At 36.2% G+C, this 23,591-nt stretch overlaps 1 protein-coding gene and 1 pseudogene across 1 annotated transcript; both read left to right on the forward strand.

Moving 5' to 3' along the window:
* Positions 1–2,280: 2,280 nt before the first annotated feature.
* Positions 2,281–13,519, forward strand: LOC140594847 (olfactory receptor 8B3-like; annotated as a pseudogene).
* Positions 13,520–20,361: 6,842 nt separating this feature from the next.
* Positions 20,362–21,288, forward strand: OR8D2 (olfactory receptor family 8 subfamily D member 2). The gene has a single exon (XM_025998843.1). The coding sequence runs from the start codon at positions 20,362–20,364 to the stop codon at positions 21,286–21,288; it is 927 nt and encodes a 308-aa protein (XP_025854628.1).
* The last annotated feature ends 2,303 nt before the right edge of the window (positions 21,289–23,591 follow it).

Consider the following 23,591-nt stretch of genomic DNA (forward strand, 5'->3'; position numbering starts at 1 on the left):
GGTTAACAAATACAAGAAAAAAATTCAGCCTTAACAGAAACAAAACAATGTAAATTTAAAACAACAGTGAGATGTAATTTTATTCTATCAAATTAGCAAAGATCTAAAAACTAGATCCAGTACTGGATGGGACTATAGACAAAAGGCATGTTGTGTACTTGTAATAGGAATGAAATGTATGATTTATTTTGGATGACAGTATTAAAAAAACCCTATGCTTGTTCACTCTCTGACCCAGCAATTAAGCATTAGGAATTTAGTCCAACAATGTAATGAGTGATGTGTACAAAGATTTCCTTACTAGTTGTGGGGGAACTTGAATGAATACCTTCCTGATGTGACTGAGTATGCAAACCAGACTGTCATTCTGGCACTTCATTTGTAAAGAATTCATTTAGGGTGCCTCAGTCAGTTAAGTGTCTGACTTTTGATTTTGGCTCAGATCGTGGTCTCAGACTTGTGTGATTGAGTCCCACATGGGGCTCTGCACTGAGCCTGGAGTTTACCTGAGATTCTCTCTCTCCTCTTCCTCTGCCCCTCTCCTATGCTTACACACTCTTTTCCTAAAAATAAATAAAATATTTTAAAGAAGAATACATTTATAAAGGATTTCTCATGACCAAATTAATAAAACACCATGAAATTGTGTACTCATGAAATTCACTGTTGAAATCAACTTATGATTTTCATTTATTAATAGACATTTCAACATCTACTTACATTTTAAACAGACTTCTTTTCTTACTATGGAATTTTCTTCAACTTTTTATTGGTCTGAGAATACAGTAACCATTCCAAACCACAGGAAATATATTAAACAAGGGGAGAAATGGAAGGCAACATTTTTTACTTAATATTTATCTGATAGCTAAAAGCTATCTCTACATCTCTTTTCTTCCCAATTCCTCCTGGGATTTTCCAGCTGTAATGGCAAAAAAAGTAAGCTATAATTAATTTGCAGGCAAGTACGTTGACTATTTCACCTTTATTTCTTAATTATAATTAAGTCTAAAACGTATGAATAGGGATGAAGGTGTTAGGCTGTGGCATATTCTAGAAGCTTAAAAATTTTTAAATGAATAAATTACAATATATATGGACATTCATCTAAGTATTGTTTGTGTGAAATGAGAAACATAAATGTTCGACAGTAGACAATTGATTAAACAGCATGGAAGAAGCACTCAATTAGAAACTGTAGATTTTGAAATTTATATTGTAGAAAACATTAGAATGAAAAAAGGTGTATGTACTATATACATTGCATGGTAAAGAAATCAAATTGCAAATATTATGTAGAAGATTATCTCAGTTTTCAAAAAAATGCATTATATATGTGTGTGAGTGTGTGTAATGTATTAATAGGTGTATGCACACACATATATATTATGTACTTACATATATATGCATGTTTTTTCTTGGAAAATTTGCAGATTTACTGAGATTAACTATTGCACTTTGTATTATTTTTATACTTTCCACAATGGTCATGTATTAGTTTTAGAAAGAGAGGGACAAAAACCCTATAAGATGACAAAGCAAACTTTAAAACTGGAGAATGCCTGGATGACCTAGGGTTTGGCAATGCCTTCTTAGATACAACACAAAAGGCACAATCTACATAAAAAGAATTGATACACTGGACCTCACTAAAATTAAAAATTTCTGTTCTTTGAAATATACCATTTTTGAGAATGAAAAGACAAGCCACAGACTGGGATAAAATATTTGTAGAGACATATCCAATAAAAGACTTACCCAAAATATACAAAGAATTCTTGAAACTTAATAAGAAAATGAACACCTCGGTTTAAAAAAAATGGGCAAAAGACCTGAACCTCAAGAGAAGATATACGATGGCAAATAAGTATAAAAGGGTGCTTAACATCATATGTCATTATGGAGTTGCAAATTTAAACAATAATTAGACACCTGTTAGAATGGCTAAAATCCAAAACACTAACACTAAATACTGGCAGGAATGGGGAGCAAAAAGAACCCTCATTCATTACCGATAAAAATAGAAAATGGTATAGTTACTTTGGAAGACAATTTAGTGGTTTCTTACAAAACTGATTATACTTGAACCATTTGATTCAGCAGTTGTGTCCCAAGGTACTTACCTAACAGTATTGAAAACTTATGTCTACACAAAAACCCTCACCTGATGTTCACAGAAGCTTTATTCATAATTGCCAAACCTTGGAAACAACCAAGATGTCCTTCAAAAGGTGAATGGATAAATAAACTGTGGTACAGCACCAAAAGACATGGGCTATCATGTACAAAACACATGAAACAGCCATAAATGCATATTACCAAGTGAAAGAAGCCAATCTGAAAAAGCTCCATACTGTATGGTTCCAAATGTATGACAATCTGGAAAAGGCAAAAGTACAGAGATAGTAAAAATATCAGTAGTTGCCACAAGGGTTTGGGAGGAGGGATAGATGCATAGGTGGAGCACAGGGGAATTTTAGGGCAGTGAACCTACTTTGCATAATACTATGATGGTAGTTACATGCCATTATACATTTATCAGACCCATAGTATCACAACACAAAATTACCCTAATGTAAGTATGGGCTTGAGGTGATAAGGATGTGTCAGTGTTGGCTTGCCTGTTGTAATAAGTGCACTACTACAGTGCACTATGTAGACAGTGGAGGAGGGTGTGCATGTGCATGGATAGGGATATCTGGGTTCACAGATGGGCTGCACTTTCCACTCAGCTTTGCTGTGAACCTAAAAGTGCTCTAAAAAATGAAGTCTATTAAACATGAAAGAAGACAGTGCTAAGAGGAGAAGGAAAGACAAGGCAGATGTTAGAGGATGAACAAGCAATAGAACTACATGAACTACATTGAGGGACTTAGTTGGGCATATTGATAAGCTGCGAGGAAGTAGCCTGTAGAGAAGGGAGAAGCTGAGCCTTGAGAATGAGCAGGGACGTTTGCCTGAGTAACATATCCTGCAGACACAGGAGATCATGTAGGAAGCTGGATTATCCTTGAATGGGAGTGGACGCCTTTGGTAGTATTTTCAACACCTCCATCCCTTTGTCTTTCTCCATCAAATAAGAGAAAGGGATTACCACCCACTAGTGGTGGTAAAGAGATGGGACCTCTGGAGAGGGAGGGGAATGTTTAAAATAAACTATAAAGGGGGCTGAGGTGACAGGGGGTTGGGTTAGCTGAGGTCAGAGGCTTTGTGGGCATAGACTTGTAATGCTCAGCACCGGCGGTGAATGACTGGGAAACTCCATTTACTGTGAAAGAAGGGCTTTCGGAGGGAGGAAAGCAGGAAGCCTGTAGCTAGGACTGTACCTGTGTCCCACTTGGGCATTCACATACTAATTTATATACTAATAATGCAACTCAATGAAAATTCATTTTGTACATTTTTCATGAAGTGATGCTTAGTTTTCCTAAATCACTGAACATATGCAATTTGACAAGTTTGTGTGAAAGTGGTGGACAGCAAATGTGTCCTAACGAATAGATCTATTTAATAGTGCTTATATATTTTTTAAGATTCATTTATTTATTTATGAGAGGCACAGAGAGAGAGAGAGAGGCAGAAGCATAGGCAGGGGGAGAAGCAGGCTTCTGTGGGGAGCCCCATGTAGGACTCAATCCCAGGACCCCGGGATCACGACCTGAGCCAAAGGCAGATGCTCAACTATGGAGCCACCCAGGTGCCCCTAATAATGCTTATAATGAATCCATTTGTGCAATTTAAGATTTACTTTATTTAACCATGAGTGAATTACCTGTGATTCTCCACCCCCAAATCCCCCACAAGGCACCCAGCATTTCTTTAAGAAGGCACTCTTGGAAATTAAGACTCCAAGGGGATTTCCTGTTTTGTGGGATGAATTATTATCAAAGATTTGCTCTTAATGATAAAAATAAAGGCTAAGTAGCAAATAACCACTGTGCCATACAATATGATAAAAATAAAGAAATACAATAAATATAGGACAACACAGCTATCATACATTTCCATAACTGTTTCAGGTATAAATATTATGCTGAAGGGCCTAAAATGAGCTCAGTGAACAACAGACATCAATGCACATGAACTCTACTTACAGCACTTATTGTATAACTCTATTGTGTTATAACTGTATTTTTGTGTAACAATACACACACTTTGTTTTCAGAGCAGCATTGACCAGTGAAGCATTTTTACTCTAAAACATAACATTTGGGGGACGCCTGGGAGGCTCAGCGGTTGAGCACCTGCTTGGGCTCAGGGCATGAATCTGGGGTCCCAGGATCGAGTCCCACATCGGGCTCCCTGCAGGGACCCTGCTTCTCCCTCTGCCTATGTTTCTGCCTCTCTCTGTGTCTCTCATGAATAAATAAATAAAATCTTTAAAAAAAAACACTTAACATGCGAATCTCATTTTTAAGGAGAATCTTTACAAGTCAATGAGAATGGAGAACTAGAAAAAGGAGTCCAGGAACCAGGGTGGGGTGAGGAAAGGGTATTTTATATAATGGAAGAAATCCTGAACAATCAGAACTCAGCTACAGCCCTTGTTAGCTATGCAGAATCGGCAAGTCATTTTATTTCTCTGAGTCATGCTATGATCATCATCCACAGCCTAAAATTTTGTAACATGACAGTTATATTTCTCAGTAGAAGTTAATAAGTTGACATTTATCTTCATTCATTAGTTTCTTGTGATCCAGGTAACTGAATCTTTCATAGTTTTGGTGTATACTGACAAAAATAACATATGGGTCCTGAAAATTGAGGGAGCTTGAAATCTTGTTCATTATAAGAGTTCTCTAGAGTGAAGCCTCCTGAAGGTAGGAAGAGTTATTCTAACTCCCTGACATTCACCCTATCTTAGGTGAGGCTCCTTTTAGGGAGCAGAAGGGATAGATGTTGTGGAAGAATTTAATAAAGAAAATAATAATGTCTAAAGAAATTTCTCATTAGGAAATAGAAAATAAAAGTAGCCTCACACTCATTTCACTTGAACATTAGAATGTGCAATTTCTTGCAAATTTAATTTCTTTGAGATGGAATCCCTTTGGAAGTTGAAATGGAAAAGGAATTATCTCTGCATCTTGCACCATTTACAGAAGAGGCCTCAAAAATTCCCTGTGGAAACAAAAACTTATAATAAATCCGTGAAGTATTCATCCCCTTCGAAACACAAATGAGACTTACCTTGTAGGGTTCTTTTTTGTTTTTGTTTGCTGAATAATAGTGGATCTTCTGTTGTACACAAGGGGTTTGGGAATAAACATTAGGGACTCATTAGATGAACTGCATTTGGAGAGGGAATTCTAAAAGAAAGTTCCACAATCAAGGGTTGGGTATTAGCAGACTACTACTCTTTCTTGCCTCCTTCTCCATCATTTGTTAAATCTACTTATTGCCTGATGGTTATTTCATGGTTAAAATTAATTGACCTTTCCCTCGGTTAGTGAGCCTGTAACCAGACTGCATATTAGTTATTTCTGGAATGTTATGGCTATCAATCTCTATACTATATGAAATGAAAAGATAGTTTGTTGGCCAAATAGGGAGACATAAGGGATAATTAAATAATCATTACATTTATAACAGAAGATTCAGAGCAATATATACTAATAAATTAGCATACAGAAATGCATTCATTTATTCACTCAAATAGTAATTATTCAGCACTTCTTAACTATTTATCACTATGTAACTAGCCCTGTGTTCTAGGTTCTGGGTACAAAGATACATGAGGAAAGCAGAAGGTCCTGGCCTTCTCAGAGCTTACCAACTAGTCAGTGTTTCTCCACCCTTCAAAGCTGTGTCCCCTGAAATATTTTAAATTCTTCTTCATGTACCCAGAAAATAAGAGGTTTTTACAGAATCCAAATTTTTGTAATCTCTATTATGAAAACAGTAGGCCTATGGAGTATGTCTTTTCAAATAGCACATATTTCATAAGTAACTCCTGTTACCTTGCATCTAATTAGGAGTCCTACTATCTAGTTAGGAACAACATCCAGTTAGTATATATTTTACTTGTTTAATTTGTAACAGTTATTATTATTTCTTTGCTTCCCCTGTTATGGGTCTCTTTCTGTCTCTCGAATATAATAACAAGGATGTAGTAGATCTAACATCCATCCAACTGATAGATTGTGCATGAGGAAGAGAAATTGGGTTTGTGAGATTGACAAATTAGGGAGAAAGAGCCAGAGTGTATTGTTGGCTATGGTAGGTCCATCCACTGTAGGGGTCATCTAAAATCTCCACTTGCCATTTGTTCTTCTTTCTCTATGCTTTGTAATGATCTCATACACCTTATATAACTCCAACAATCACTTCTATGAGGCAACTTTCCTCTTTATTTTTCTGGCTCTGTTCTTTCCAACTCACCATCACCATCCCATTATCACTACAGCTACCACCATCATAACCATTTAATAAGTTTCTGTGGTATGACAAATACTTTATCAGATTCTTTGAACACAGCACAATTTTTTCTATTAAAAAACTTACAGCCTAGAGGGAGAGACAGTAAAGCAAACACACAGGCAAATTCAATACATTGTGTAAAGTTTCTCCAGTGGTGTAGAACACATGGATGCTGAGGGTGGGGAGTCCAACTCCGTGATGGAAGACAGTGAAGTCTTCCTGAGAGGATGACAGGCATGTGGAGTTCAAAGTAGGTTAAGAATTTGTCTACTTATGTTTTACTATTTTTTATCAAAGAGGTCTTTCCCCAGGGTCTATAGAACATTAATTTATTTTTATATTTTGCTAGAACTTGCCCACTTATGAAAGGAGCAGCCTTAACAGTGTTGGGATGGGAAGAGGGGTGCATTTTCATGTACCTGATGGTACATACCAGAATGAGGGTTGTGTCCTCTTTCTTCACATCAAGTTAATTCACCAACATTCCCCCCAAATTCATTGCTGTTAGTTTTTTCTCATTTTTGTTAATGAAAATGCCATTCTCCTACTTTCCAAAAAATCAAAAAACATGGTCATTTTGAACTTCTTCCTCATGATCTGTATCTCATATTTTCCATGTTATGTGAAGTCTTCTTGTGTCTCCCAATTTACAATGACCTTGTTACCTCACTAAATAGGTTTTCTGCTGACGTTCTGTCTCAAGTTCTCCTCTGATTCAATCTGCACCTCTCCATAGTGGTGGTTGTGGTTCTTCCTTCTTCTTTTGCAAAAGTGGTATAATTATGTAATTCTGCTATCCAACATTCTTTAATGACTCCTCATAACGTTAAAGGCCAGTTCTAGGAAAGAGCAATCAAATCCCTTGGTCCCAATTAAAATAGAGTGGCTGTTCCTCTTCCAAAGTACCTTATGTTTTTATGCCTCCATACCTTGCCTCATATTGCTTGTGTTTTTCTTGACAGTTTCTACTGGTCAAATCACCAACTTCAAGATTTCTCTCTTTAGACTTTCCACTTTATTAGTAAACTTTCTTCTAAAGTGAAGATATACTTAGTATTCTTCTCACTGTAGCCCTTCTGTAGGTAGAAGTTATTGATGCAAATCCTGGAATTTCAAAGGTCTAGAGAATTCCAGCCTGTGTGATATTTCATGAGTGAGAACTAGCTCAGGTCAGTTTTCCTCTAATTGGCTCTTCCTTCATCTCCATAGATTGACTCCTACAGGAGAATGATAGATGAAAATTACTCCCTGGTGACGGACTTTATCCTCAAGATTTAACTAACAAGCCAGAGTATTTTAGCTCCCCCTCCTGTTTCTAGAGATCTATCTGGTGACTGTGGTTCTCAGGCTGAATTTGATTATATTAATTTCACTAAATACATACTTTCATACATTCATATGATATTTACTCTTTAGTCTCTCTGTCATTGATGTCTATCACTCTTCTGTCTTTGCCCTCAAAATACTCACGAACATTGTATAGAGGAAAACCTCCTATCCAGGGTGGCTGATGCACCTCTATTTCTTTTGTTTCTTTGTCATTTCCAAATGTTATGTATCAACAGCATAGCATATAATCACTATGTTGTCATTTGCAAGCCACTATTGTATGGTGTTATATTGTCCTTTCAGACCTGTTCTCTGTTGGAGTTTGGAGCATATGTGATGGGATGTCTGGGTTTCCTAGCCCACACTCTCTATGGTGAGACTGCCCTCACGATCTTGACATACTCTCTGTGCTCAGTCAGCTTTCCTGCACCAGGACCTACAATGAGATTATGGTCTTGGTCCAAATAGACATGAACATTTTGGTGCCCATCAGCACTGCTTTTATCTCCTATGCTTTTATCATCACCAGCACCTTCCATATCAGCTCTACAGAGGTCAGGGCTAAAGCTTTCATTCAGAACCTGTAATTCCCATTAATGACTGTATCATTTTTCTTTGGGCAGTAGCATTCATGTGCCTCCAACCTTCTAATGTAGTGTCTATGAATCAGGAAAGTGGCATCAGTCTTTGATATAAATTTTGGGTTCACATCGAACTCATATATCTACAGCTTGAATTCATTCATTCTTTCTTTCCTCAATTTTTTTCTCCTCCTTGTCCTCTTAGCTTTTTTATTTTTTTAAAGATTTTATTTATTTATTCATGAGAGACACAGAGAGAGAGACAGACACATAGGCAGAGGGAGAAGCGGGCTCGCTATGGGGAGCTCGAAGCCAGACTCAATCCTAGGACCCCAAGCTGAAGGCAGATGCTCAATCACTGAGCCATCCAGATGACCCTCCTCTTAGCTCTTACAAGTATAATTATGTAATTGTAACATTAGGGAAAAAGAAATTATTATTACTCTGTCTTTTGCTATATGTGGCATCTATCTCTGGGACAAATATTGTAGGTATTATAATTAATTAATTGAATAACATCACAAAATATCAATCTTTACACCAAAGTGTCTAGTAGTCTTACGACTCTCCTTTTCTAAGTATGTCTTTGGTATCAGTAGTGAAACATAACACAGACACAATTCCAAATTCTCCCACAAAAGTGAGAGTGAACATGGGATTTTGTGGTTTACCACTTCCATACTTTTTTGTTTTTTTAAAAATAATAGCAAAATTTTTACCAACTTCTGTTAGCCTTTAGAAATTATGCGAGGACAAAATATAAAATGGCAGCCAGTGCATGCATGTATTGAAAATAAATTTTGTGATGAATACTGCCTTTTACAATTTGCTTTCAAGTTCTCTAGCATCAATCTATCTTCCTTCATAGTTCTAAGTATCTTTTTGTTAACTCTATTATACCATTTGATACAATTCATCATGAATAATAATTATTTCTCTGCTACCCCTAATAGATCATGAATTTCATGAATTCTTGGTGAGCACAGACTCCATCTTTTCACCTTTGCATCCCTGGTGTCTGACAAAGTTTGTATTGATGCCATTAGGTATTTGATTTTGTTAATACTGTACTATAAATAAAGTCATAATATTTCTCACTTCTGAAACATAAAGGTTGATGTTTTCTCTGCAAAATGCAGTTTGGCGAAGATACACAAGTTGCCTAATAAAAAATATGACAAATAAATAAAGTGCTTATAAAATTCCTAAAATGTCTATCCTTGCTTCTAATCTTAGTTCTTTTTAATTAAAAATTTTTAATTTTAAAAATGAGTTTTAAATTTTCATGAAATCAAGATAAATCATAATTATTTTTTATTTTTATGGATTGAGAGCATGAATTTATTAGAAATAATTTTAAAATTGCTTCAGTTACATATCTTAAGGCACAAATACAATATATGCAAGTATTTGCTAATTTCTGAGAAAAACAACTCCAGTTACTTTGCAACGTACTAGGTAAATGGTATTTGTATTAGAGGTCGATTTGAAATAAGAAGCTGATTTTCAAATATTAACGCATGGTCAGTGTATTGCTTTTCTCATTCCCAAGAGAAATTGTGCAGAGGAACAGAAAGCAAGAAACTTTATTGAGGATAAACAAAAAAAGCAGAAAGAAATTAAAAGAGTGTTAGAACTGCAAGAGATGTTTTATTAACACTGGTAGCAGTTTGCAGGTGATATATCTCTAGGGTAAAGGTAGCTGTTTGCTTTAAAACATATGCTTATTTCACAGTGTAAAAGAAAATTATTTTGAAAACCTATCATAGAAGTCCCAACACTTCTAAATTCATCATCCAGGATATTGATATTTTATATTAAATCTAAGTCTTATATTTGTCCAAAAGCAAGTCAACTAATATATACCATGTAGAAATTTATAAGTTGGCAGAAGATGATATAGCAAAAATTAAAAATGGCAGCCAATGTGTATGCATATTAGAAGTAAATGCCATTAGGAATACTGCCTTTAATAATTTGGCCTATCCAAACACTAGCATTTTCTCTTGGCATACTACCTCCTTCTAGTATTCTAAAACTCCCCTCCCCCACGAATATTTCCAATATCTCTTACCTTTGTACATTTGCTTCATGTCATCCCATTCCTTGTAGTTCTTTTGTTCCTTCATTCCAGGCAATAATCCTTGGATACCAGGGGAAAAAAAATTAAAATTGCTCATTAGTCCCTCTTCTATTGGGCATAGTTAACCTGGTGATCAGATCAGTAACTAATCATTTAGTAGAAATTGCTACAAATTCATTAATTTTAAGACATGTTACTGCCTTCAACATCAAACTTGTGTTTTAAAATACTCATTTTGTCTCCATACATTTTATTTCTTACCAGTTTAGAGCTCAGTGGAAAAGAGTGATGTTATGTATTATATTCTTGAGCTTTAACTAGAGAATACAAAAACATTTGGTTTAAAATGATTAAAATCAGGGATACCTGGGTGGCTCAGTGGTTGAGCATCTGCCTTTTGGCTAGGGCATGATCCCAGGGTCCTGGGATGGAGTCCCACATGGGACTCCCTGCGAGGAGCCTGCTTTTCCCTCTGCTTATGTCCCTGCCTCTCTCTATGTATCTCTCATGAATAAATAAATAAAATCTCTTAAAAATGATTAGAATCATAAAAGAAGAAAATGAAACACTAAAGAGACCAAGATATTATTTAAAAATAACACATAGGGGCACTTGGCTGGCTCAGTCAGAGAACATGGGACTCTTGATCTCAGGGTTGTGAGTTTGAGCCCCATGTTTGGTGTAGAGATTACTTAAATAAATAAAACATTTAAAATAATAAAAATAAAAATAACAGATGAAATTTGAATTAAAACTAATTGGAACTTCTTTTTTTTTAATAGCCAGCTTTTGATTTTGCTGTTCTTCTTTGCTCTCATCTCTTACTCTATTGTTTTCTTTTCTAATGTTTATTATTATTTTTAAAGATTTTATTTATGGGGCACCTGGGTGTCTCAGTCAATTAAGCATCTGCTGTTGGCTCAGGTCATGATCTCAGAGTCCTGGGATCAAGCCTCACATGGAGCTCCCTACTCAGCAGTGAGTCTGCTTCTCCCTCTTCCACTCCCTCTGCCCCTCCTCCACTGTGCCCTCGCTCTCCCTTTCTCTGTCTCTCTCTCTCCCTCTCTCTCTCTGAAATAAATGAATAATTTTTTTAAAGATTTTATTCATTTATTTGGGAGAGAGGGAGTGAAAGAGAGAGTGTATGAGCAAGGGGAGAGGGACAAGTAGATTTCCAACTGAGCAGGGATCTCCACCCAGGGCCTAATCCCAGGACCCTGAGATCATGACCTGAGCTGAAGGCAGATGCTTAACCCACTGAGCCACCCAGATGCCCCCTAATTGGAATTTATTACTGTTTTAAATAACAGGCTTATTTAATTTGCATTTATTATTGACCCTTACATATTTAAATTGATTTTTACTCTTACTTTTTGCTTTCTATTTTATTTATTTATTTATTTGCTTTCTATTTTTCTATGCTTTTGTTCTGCTGCCTTTTTTCCTTTCCTTCCTTTTATTGCATTAATCATGTTTTCTTTATTCTTCTCCTCTCTTCATTGCAAATTATGGATTTTACCTCTACTTATTTAGAGGTTCTCCTCAGATTTTATCATGTGAACTTAAATTAACAAAGTCTCAAATAATCAGTACACACCTTCCACAGTAAGACTTTCAGACTGGGGGGAGGGGGGGCGGAACTTACACAACTCCCAACCCTTACCCCAATCCAGCCATGTACTATTTAGAAGGGACAACTATAAAATCAAAAGACAAAGAAAAATGAAAATAAAAGACTAGACATGAAACACACAAGGCAAACATCTAACACCCAGCTTAACTAAGTTAATACAAAGCAAAGTAAACTTTAAGTATGATCGTTAGAGATTTTAAAAAGCCATTACATAATGACACAAATACCAGGATATAACAGTTTTAAACTTGTATAAACTTACCAACAAAGCTTCAAAATATATCATACAAAATATACCACACTTTCAAAAAGAAATCAACAAATCCAGAATCATAGCGTGAGATTTAAAAAAATTTTTTAAGATTTATTCATTTATTTATGATAGACATAGAGAGAGAGGCAGAGACACTGGAAGAGGGAGAAGCTCCCTCCCCATGCAGGGAGCTCGACTCGATCCCGGGACCCCAGGACCCCAGGACCACACCCAGGGCCAAAGACAGGAGCCAAACCGCCAAGCCACCCAGGGATCCCCTCATAGTGTCAGATTTTAACGCACTTCTCTCAAGTATTGATGCATCAAGCAGAATCTAAAAAGGAAATAGCCAATTTCAGCAAGAAAAGTAACAACCTGGACCTGTAGATATTATGCATAGGACCTTGCATTTGTCAATAAAACATATATTATCTTTTTAAGCAAATGCAGAATATGCTTCAAAATTCGCTTAAGGACTAGTCCTCAGATTGAGTCTCAAGTATGAAAATACTCTGATTAAAGTTTAGTGCAGATAGAAATATAAAGGAAAATATACTCACCCCTCCTGCCTTTGGAATTTTATGAAACATTTCCGAATATTTCGTAGAGCACAAGATTAAAAAATAAAAATTATTTGGAACTGAGTGATAATTAAAACACATATACCAAGACATGTGAAGTAATTCTAGAGTATACAGACATTAAAGCCTTAAATTAATCTTGTTTAAGAAGCCATTTTGAAATCAAGGTGCTTAGGTTACAATGTGTAAATTAACATAAATCCAAAGAAAAACACTATAATAATAAGATAACATTAACAATATAGTAATATAATACGTTAATAATACATATTAGAAAGCAGAGCAATATAGTAAGAAATGAGAGTGAAGAGGAACAGCAAAAACAAAAGCTGACTATTTAAACAACAAATAAAATAAGAAAAAAATTTCTAGCAAGGTCCAAAAATCAATAGCTTTTAATAATAAGATGCAAATAAATATTAAGCATCAAAAATGGAGAAATAACTTAAAATGTCAGATACAGTAAAAACATATTGAGGATACCATGCATTTTACATAAAAATTTGAAAACAGATGCAGTGGGTACTTTTGTGTAAAAACACAACTTATCAAAAACTCATTTAAAGAGGTCTGAATAAACCTATAAGCAGTAAAGAAATCAATTTTATATACGTGCTGCCAAAGCGAGCACCTAAACAGTAAAGAAATCAGATCAGTAGTTTGAAATCTCTCTTTCCAAAAATGCTTAACTAGTTTTACATTTAAGTTCTCACATAAATACAAAAATAGATTATCTCTAACTTATGGGAACATCTTTGTGGAGCAAAAATAGAGGACTAGCTCTCTCAAACTGTTAAAATACCATTCATATCTCAACGATAAGAGAATAGTATGAGAAAGGAATATTAAAGGGAGACCTCACATGTTTGGAAGGGTTAGAAATTTACTCTCATTTTACAGAACTATTCAAGCTCTCTGGCATTTTTGTCACAAAGTATGAAGTTGGGATTTGAACAGGTGGCATAAGCTAATTAAAATACTCAAGTCATCAAAAGGGTATTTTAATTAGATCTGTTCCAGAACCAGCTGTATTTAAGGCCCTACGTTCCCTTATTGATTTTATGACAGCAAAGAGATGGACTATTTAATAGAAAAAAAAAATTCAGGGGCTTTCCCAGACAACAAATTCTTTGGGGGCTATTTGAGAACATCAAGAGTTCAGACAAAAATATTTGCTAAGAAGAATAATATTTGACAAAAACCTTTGCAAGTTCTAAGCTCTTGTAGAGAACAAAGTATATTTTTACTATTGATTTTTACTAACAGGGACCAATCCCTTGCATAATGAGATATTTTTGAGATTGTACAGACCTCTAATTTGTTTTGTTTCATGTTCATTAATTGTGTAATGTACACAGAGCCAAATCTTGAGAGATTTGTCAACCTTTGGGAATTAGTTGTATGTTTTTAAGCCCCACTTCAACGTTTGCAGATAGTATTAGGGTCCAGTTTTTGAATGTTTCAAGGTAAGTGGATATCATCTTCTTGGTAGATTAGAGAAAAAGGCTCTACATATTTGGATTGGCTCTGTTTAAATCCTCTAATCATTCTTCTTCCAAATAGTAGATTAACAATATCAGTTATATGGCACTAAATATGTACTAGTTGTTTTTTTTTTTAATAATCTCCATTAACTGAAAAAACATTTCTGTAAGATGGGTTTTACAGATGAGGACATGGAGACATAGGTTATATAAATTGCTCAAAGTCCAACAACTCCAAATGACAAGGCCAAGATTTGATCTGAGGTAAACTGGCTCTAGAATGGTATTAAGGTTCTAATCACTATGCTGTTGTATTCATTTTTTTTTGAGGGTGCATTCATTTACTTTTTTAAAAAAAAAGATTTTATGTATTTATTTGAGAGAGAGCAAGAGCAGGTGGCGGGGAGGAGGACAGAGGGAAAGGGAGAAACAGACTCCCCGCTGAGCAGGGAGCCAGCCTCAGGGCTCAATCCCAGAACCCCAAGATCCTGGCCTGAGCAGAATGCAGACACTTAACCGAGTCACCCAGGCACCCCTATTCATTTGCTTTTTTAAACAACTGCAAAAAAAATTCCATTGCAAGATGGGTAGTTTGCTTTGAAAAGTTTGCCTGGAGAAGGTAATCTTGAATTTTACATGTACTTATTTATTTACATTATTTATTTACATTTACATCCATATCTACACTGGATGACTTAATTTTCTTAATTTGATTTCCCGTTATCTGCATTGGGTTTCAATGTTTCCTAGCAGTGAGCCAAACAATTTCCACCCAGCCCAATATTTGAATGCCCTTTTGTCCTGAAATCTGTTGTGTTGGCTTAACTGCAAGATCTTTCTTATGTAGATGGATTTTGCTAGTTAAATGGTGTCCAATCAAAAGCATAATCTGCAAATGTAGTACTCACTTGTCAAACTTAAGTTGTTAGGCTGTTAGCCCCTGGTTGTTAGAGTTTAAGAAATTGGTAAAGATATTTAGATGTGGAAAGGTCTATGTGTTCAGTTATATTGACAGCATTTAATGACCTCATCCTCATGTTGCTCCCACGGCTGGTCTGGGCAATTTAATGCCATAGCTCTTCCTAAAGAGAGCGAAAACAGAGTTGGCATAATTGCCAATACAGCTCCTTCTTAAATCTAAATCATAATATCCTGTTATTCATAGCCACTAATAAGCACCAATTCTGGACAATTCTTCCAAAGTTGCTGTAGGAACCCTGGGACTCTCCAGACCCATTTGCTTCTTGAATTATGACTTTTAAAGTTTTTTTGCTTTTCAGTACAGAGCTCTTCTCTATGAGACCCAGAACAAACACTGTTTTTCTCCTTGAATACATTCTCCCAAGCTCCCATTTATGCTCCCTGGGTAAGGGTGCTTACTGCTTTGGGGATCTTTGGAATGATACAAAGTAAACTTGGAAAGTACTTTATAAATGTGAGAGATAACAATAAAAAATAAAAACAATAGTAACTGATAATTACATAGTGGCTTAAAGTTTTTCAAAGCTCAGTACAGATCTTTTTATCTTCATAACTACTTGTTTTTTGCAACTACTTTTTTTGGAGAAGAGAGAAAGAAGATTCAGAGAGGATAAATCTAGTCACACAGACTCTAAACTGAGTGCTTTTAGCCCATTCTACCTCCAATAAGATGCTTTTCTACTTATGTCACCATAGGATCATAGGGTAATTGATTTGAAATTAACAAAGATTTTATTCTGATGAAAGTCATACAGATGTTCTCTAACATTTACTTTGGATAAATTAATAAACACAGGAATATGTCCTTTCCTCAGTGTTTGAATTCTATGAAAAATTAAACTTTATTCTCTAAATCCAGAAGATTGAACCTTATGAATTCTATTTTCTTAACAAAAATATCTACTTTATTGGAGCCCAAAAGACTGCTACATTCCCAATAATAAATGGATAATAATAAATTCAAGACTCTAGTAAATAATATTTGGTATCTAGTAAATTTTATTATTGTTTCTTGAATAAAGTTACATTGTAGAGAGGAACCTAACAGTGGGATTTCTCCAATAACTATAACATTTCATTCTGGATCCTACAACAAATTATTTCAGTAGATGTCATCTCAGATTCATATAGATAACTATATCTAAAAACTAAGAGTATGCAGGAAGAACTGTCTGAGATTTACATATCTCTGTTAAATAAAAGAAATAAAATTTTATTTTTAAATTTAATCTAGGCACACATTTGTATTTATAATTATTATACATTATATATTATACATACTTAATATATATTTATATTTTAATCCTGGATGTTTTATTGGTAATTTGATAAAGGATCTGTTGAGTAATCTTATATCCTTAAAACACCAGGTACTTTCCTTAGATATCCATTTATGCTTCTCAAGGATGGGAGCTGACACCTTTCTGTCCCCACTACACTACCTCCACACTCGAAAACCTCAATAACAATAGCATTATATGCCACTAACCACAGGGGAGTAAAATTGGGAGGTAAACAAAATAGTGTCTTTCTTTTCCTTCATTTGGTGTAATAACCTCTCATTTTCAGTGATATCTCACATATGTAAATACCTTATTATCCTTGCCAAACTTTAAAGTGCTTCATGTACTGAATTACTTTGATAGGAAATTTAAATATTTCATTTCATGCTCCCTTGCCTTTTTCAGTTGATGAAACTGAAAATAAATAAATGTTCTTTGGTTATTCAGAGCAATCATTTTTATGCACAAGAACTATTTTGTGTATGTGCCTGTGTGTGTCGTTTTTTTAAAGATTATTTATTATTTATTTATGAGAGAGAGAGAGAGACAGACAGAGAGAGAGGGAAAGGTAACAAGGGGAAGAGCAGAAGGAGAGAGACAAGTAGACACCATGCTGAGCGTGGAGCCTGATGCCAGGGGTCCATCTCATGAGCCTGAGACCATGACCTAAGCCAAAACCAAGAGTCAGACGCTTAAAGTACTAAGCTACCCAGGCACCCCATGTATCTATGTTTTAATGTCTTCACATTTTCCTGATTCCTAGGTAACTATGCAGTGTGAGGAATATTTTTTACTTTTTTTTTTAAGATGGTTTTCTGGAGACCTCTTTTCTTACTGTTTAACTGTTCTTCTTGGTATCCTCAGGTTTTTTTTTTTTTTAAATCTTTTTTTAAATTAATTTACTTATGATAGTCACACACACAGAGAGAGAGAGGCAGAGACACAGGCAGAGGGAGAAGCAGGCTCCATGCACCAGGAGCCCGATGTGGGATTCGATCCCGGGTCTCCAGGATCGCGCCCTGGGTCAAAGGCAGGCGCCAAACCGCTGCGCCACCCAGAGATCCCAATCCTCAGGTTTTTAAAAACAGTTTTCTCATGTCTCCCTTCTTTTAAACTTGCTGCCTTCATTTTGATCTCATCCATGTTTGTTAAAATTATTTCTTGGGCAGCCTGGGTGGCTCAGCGGTTTGGAGCCACCTTCAGCCCAGGATGTGATCCTGGAGTCCCTGCATGGAGCCTGCTTCTCCTTCTACCTGTGTCTCTGCCTCTCTCTCTCTCTCTCTCTTTCTCTGTGTGTCTTTCACGAATAAATAAATAAATAAAATCTTTAAAAAATTATTTCTTAAAAATAATAGGGCACTGAGAGGACCAGTGTCAGCTGAGAACAAGCAAACTGTAATAAATGGCTATTATGACATTTATATTGATGTCTGCAAGGTGTTTTTGCTTGCATGTAGTTTTTTGGCAATATTGAAAAATTTAAGTCACTACATAAATATCTCCATAAAGGTGAAATATTACTTCACATTTGTTGCTTTCCTCCATCTATTGAGCTTCCTCAAAACCTAACCTAAAGGGCTTTGTGTGCTCTGACACATCAGCAATTTTAGTCTCCAAATCAGCAGGAACACCTCTACAGTCACAGAGAGATAGGTCTATCCTGGTTCTGACCTCTGGAAAACCCACCCTGATGGTCATAATTTCCATATTATTTGGGATTATAGAAGGAATTTTAGTAGTTTATGTGTGAACTTATTAAAAAAACTATGGTATCTACTAAGTGAATCTCAACCCCAAATCCCCCACCTTTCTCCTGGCTCACTTTCATGGAGTATTGTCTTCTATATGAATAATGACAACCTAAGATATTGGTCTTATTCTCATGGATCCTTGGAGAAGTTCAGAGCATTTATCTGGTGATGGTTGTGACCATCACCATTGCTAATTGCTAATTGGGCTGCATAGAGATGTATCCTGACAACTCCCACTCGGTTTCTGTTAGGTTATTATCTAATTTCCTGAATTCAGAAACATAGCTCTCTTCTCATATGTTCTTAGAGCTAATAACACTCTAAAGAATTAAGTCTTTAAATCCACACATATTGAATAGCCTTCTTATGTTGTGGAAGTCATAGAAAAATAGACTGCAGCAAAGTTTCATAAATTTTTGTTTGTGATCATGGAAGATGACCAAATGTTGCATATTTTTCACGCAAAATAAAAAGCAAACTATATATCACTTTGGAGTTTTTCTCTATTGATATATATATTTTTAAGATTTTAATAATTTATTTGAAAAAGAGAGAGAGAGTATGAGAGGGAGAGGGACAGAAGGAGAGGGAAAAGCAGACGCCCGGCTGAGAGCCAGCCCGATGCAGGGCCCAATCCCAGGACCCTGAAACCATGACCTGAGCTGAAGTCAGAGGCTTAATTAACTGAGCCACCCAGCGGCCCTGTTCTATTGATATTTTTTCTCACTTTAGAAATTGGAATTTAAAGTCATATCAAGGTCTAGATACTGCATATAATCTCTCTTGAGTATCATGAATTAAGGAAACATTTTATACCCTTCAACATGCCTCAGTGAAAAATGATCAAACTTGATTCCTCAGATAATAAGAACATATCACATGAAAGCAGGAAATCCTTTTCCCTGAATCCTCTGCTTTCACTTTAGAGAAAACTAAGTCAAGGAATGAGAGATCTTCCAGTTCTGAGCTGTAGCTTTTAGAGAAAGGCCAGTGAGAGTTTGGCTTTTAATTATGGACAACAAGAAAGAGGAGGGAGGGAGGCAGCATTTCATTGATCATTTAGGAACTACATGTGAAAGCCAATTTTCTTTGCTGTTTCTTGAACATGAAAGGCTTAAAATATAGTCTAACAATAGCTTTTGGGGGCCACCTGGATGGCTTAGCGGTTGAGCATCTGCTTTTGGCTCAGGTCATGGTCCCGAGTCCCACATCTGGTTCCCCTCGGGGAATCTGCTTCTCCCTCTGCCTATATCTCAGCCTCTCTCTTTGTGTCTCTCATGAATAAATAAATAAAATCTTAAAAAAAAAAAGAATAGCCTTTGGCCCCATGTTTCTGTCAACTTCATCTACATTGAAAGGAATTTACTGGCTCACTGAAGTTTTCCATCCATTGCACGGAGTGGGAGAACCAGGTTCTGAACTGATTAGAGCTATTTCTACAATTTTGCCTTTTGTCTACATCATCTCTATAACAGCTTTTTACATTTCTATGTTCTCAGTTTTAGAGAATATTCATGTTGATACATATAGGTGGGTTGAAAAATTGAAACAGACTACTTTTTCATCATCAGAGCTTGCCTCAAAGCCATGTTGCAACCAAGACTGGAGTTTCTGTTAATATATGCTCAGAGAAAGAGGATGAACAATCTTCTTTTAATGATATTAATGAAAAAGTAATTAGGTTTTGAAAGTTTGTGCTTTCTTTGAAATTGAGGCTGTTAGGGACTTAAGCCTGGGTGCAAAATGAAAAGTTTCTGACTTAGGAGCATTTGAGAATGGTGGGTGGAAACAAGACTCTGGGTTACACTTACGGTCTTTGTCCTTGACCTTTTAAATCCTTGGAAAGGATCAAGTCTTGAGGCAGATGAGGGATGGAACCGTTCAAGACATAGTATATCATTTGGATTTGGGAATCAGAAAAAAAAAAACCCCTCTAATGCACCTATTTTCTCTTATTTCTTTCTACAGATAATATCTTCTAAGAAATGGCTACTTCCAATCATTCCTCTGTGACTGAATTTATCCTTGAGGGGTTAACAAAACGCCCAGAGCTTCAATTTCCACTTTTCCTACTATTCCTTGGAGTGTATGTAGTCACAGTGGTGGGGAACCTGGGCATGATCCTCTTAATTGCTATCAGTTCTCAACTTCACTCTCCAATGTATTATTTTCTTGGTCATTTGTCATTCATTGATCTCTGTTACTCCTCTGTCATTACGCCAAAAATGCTGGTGAACTTTGTGTCAGAGAAGAACATTATCTCCTTTCTGGCGTGCATGACTCAGCTTTACTTCTTCCTTATTTTTGTAATTGCAGAAGGCTACCTTCTGACCGCCATGGCGTATGACCGTTATGTAGCCATCTGTAGCCCACTGCTTTACAATGTTATCATGTCCCACAGGGTCTGCTCCATAATTATGGCTGTGGTATATTCACTGGGTTTGTTTGGGGCTACTGTCCATACTACCCACATGTCAGTGTTGTCCTTCTGTGGGTCTCATGTTGTCAGTCATTATTTTTGTGACATTCTCCCCTTATTGACTCTCTCTTGTTCCAGCACCCACATCAATGAGACATTGTTGTTTATTATTGGAGGAGTTAATACCTTAGCACCTACACTGGCTGTACTCATCTCTTATGCTTTCATTCTTTCGAGCATCCTCCGTATTCACTCTGCTGAGGGACGGTCCAAAGCCTTTGGCACTTGTAGCTCCCATATCATGGCTGTGGGGATCTTTTTTGGGTCTATCACATTCATGTATTTCAAGCCCCCTTCTAGCAATACTATGGAAGAGGAGAAGGTGTCTTCAGTGTTCTACACCACTGTGATCCCCATGCTGAATCCCATGATCTACAGCCTGAGGAATAAAGATGTGAAGAATGCACTGAGAAAGGTGGTTGGGGGAAGGTAGTCATGCTGACAAAGGGCATTCTCAGAGGGAGCAAGAGAAAAATGAACCAGATGAAAAGTGGTCATGGGCTCCATCTAATTTCTCTCTTTCAGTGGTAAAATTTACCATTATTTACAAAACAAACATTTTATATTTGAGAATAATTGAAGCATTTTTAGAGATGACTAAACAATACAATTTTTTGTAGTCAATTTAATCCTTGGAGATTTTGTGTGTATTAGAGGAACAGAATTTGACAGAAGAGGGAGAACAAATCAAAATAAAAGAAAGTATCTTGAAGGTAGTAATTATTAATATTATTTTAAATATTAATTTTGAAAGTGCATAATAACAATAGAGTGAGTTAAGGGTTGTATTTGAAAAGTGTGATGTTAATTGATTAAAAATTACTGGAGAGCAGGAGGAGAAGTGTCTTTCTTTCTTTCCCTCTTCCTTTCTTTCTTTCTCTCTCTCTTTCTTTTTTTCTTCCAGATGAACATAGGGGAAAGGAAAGAAAATAAAATAAGATGAAAACAGAGAGGGACACAATCCTTATGAGAGACTCTTAACTAGAGGAAACAAACTGAGGGTTGCTGGAGGGGGATGGAGGGATGGGGGGAACTGGCTGATGGGCATAGGGAGGGCACTTGAAGGAATGAGCACTGAGTGTTGTATGCAACTGATGAATCACTAAATTCTACCTCGGAAACTAATAATACAGTATATGTTAATTAAATTTAATTGAAATAAAATATTCTAAAAAGAGAGAAGGTTGTATTTAAATTTACTCAGAGAAGGGATTGTTTCCAGCCCATAGGGCTTTATAGTGAGATGTTGAAAATATCAAGACAGAGCTGTGAGGGCTGTAGTACTCAGGGTGAAGAACAACTTGTAGCTGGATTGTGGTGTGTGTAGAGGATGGTGGGGTGGTGGGGAGGGAGAGAAAGAAAGAGGAGACTAGTTTAGGGTGAAGATTAGGGGAAGAGATGTCATTATCTTAGTCTTAACAACATATATACATTCAGTACAGATCAATAGTAACTATCTTGAAGTCCCACATTGCCTCTCTTGAAGGCATTTCTTGAAGGCCATTCCTTAGACTATGACTATCTGGCACACAGTCTAGGAGAGTATGGCTCTAATTTGGAGAGTTGAACTAATTTTTAGCACTGTATTAGGATAATAATTATAGTGACAATGGTATTTATTTCTCCCTAAATTCTATAGCTTTTTCCTACCCTCTGTATGAGTCCTAGATTTTGATCCTGTGATTTTGGCTATGTCCAACATTTCCGTTTGGTTCAGGGACTCAACCTTCTCAGAGAACAGAAACACAGTCTCCCTGGTGATTTCTTGCATTGGGAGCCTTCCAGGCATTAGAAACCTCCAGATCATTCTACTCTGGAATATAGAACTCTCCCTTGGGAGGTATGTGCATAAAGCAGCTGAGAATCAAGCATAAGATTTAGCATTTGGGGTTTTTGTCTATGACTTAAATGAGAACATCAAAGAAGGTTTTAAAAATATTTTATATATTTATTTGAGAGAGAGAACACGAGCAGCAGGAGGAGCATAAGGAAAGGGAGAGGGACAAGCAGACCCCCGACTGAGTGCCAGAGCCTGATACTGGGCTTGATGCGGGGCTTGATCTCAGGACCCTGAGATCATGACCTGAGCAGAAGTCAAACATTTAACTGACTGAGCCACTCAGTGCCCTGAGAATATCAAAGAAATTTTTAATCAGTCTTGCAGATCTGTGAAGCTGTGAGAACAGTTAATTTAATGGATAACAAAGTCATGATTCACAAAGACCTCTGGAAACTGGAGTGATGGATTTATTTAAGAAGATTAAAATGCACATGGGTAATATAAGATTCAATAGTTCTTTCAACACAGATGAAGAAAGTAAGGGAGAAAGTGGTTAACTGCAGAAAATTAAGGGGTTTTGATGCCAATAAAATCAATATAAGTAAAAAAAGTTAATGTTATCTTGTTTATATTAGGTGCACTTTGGTCTTTAGAATGAGAAAAATTCTAGTCATTATTTGTACTAAAGTGATCAGATAACTTGCGTTTAAATGCAATTTATTCAGTGGCTACCAGTTTTCAAGGGCCACTGACCCCTTGTGTATTCTCAGGAGGATGGCCATGATGAAAGACTTGAAATCTTACATTCATTAATGTATTCATTCTCTCCATCATTCATTTAACAAATATTTCTAAGCCCAGTACATGTCTGACAATATTGTCTTACAGGTGACAAAAGAATGAACAGAAAACACAAAGTCCTTTCCTTCATTAGATTTAGATTTCATTTCATAGAA

Source organism: Vulpes vulpes, chromosome 12 (genome assembly GCF_048418805.1).
Source record: "Vulpes vulpes isolate BD-2025 chromosome 12, VulVul3, whole genome shotgun sequence".
In the NCBI taxonomy this organism is placed as follows: Eukaryota; Metazoa; Chordata; class Mammalia; order Carnivora; family Canidae; genus Vulpes; species Vulpes vulpes.

Coding starts and splice junctions, on each gene's coding strand:
- OR8D2 (XM_025998843.1), top strand. CDS start 20,362: ATGGCTACTTCCAATCATTCCTCTGTGACTGAATTTATCCTTGAGGGG.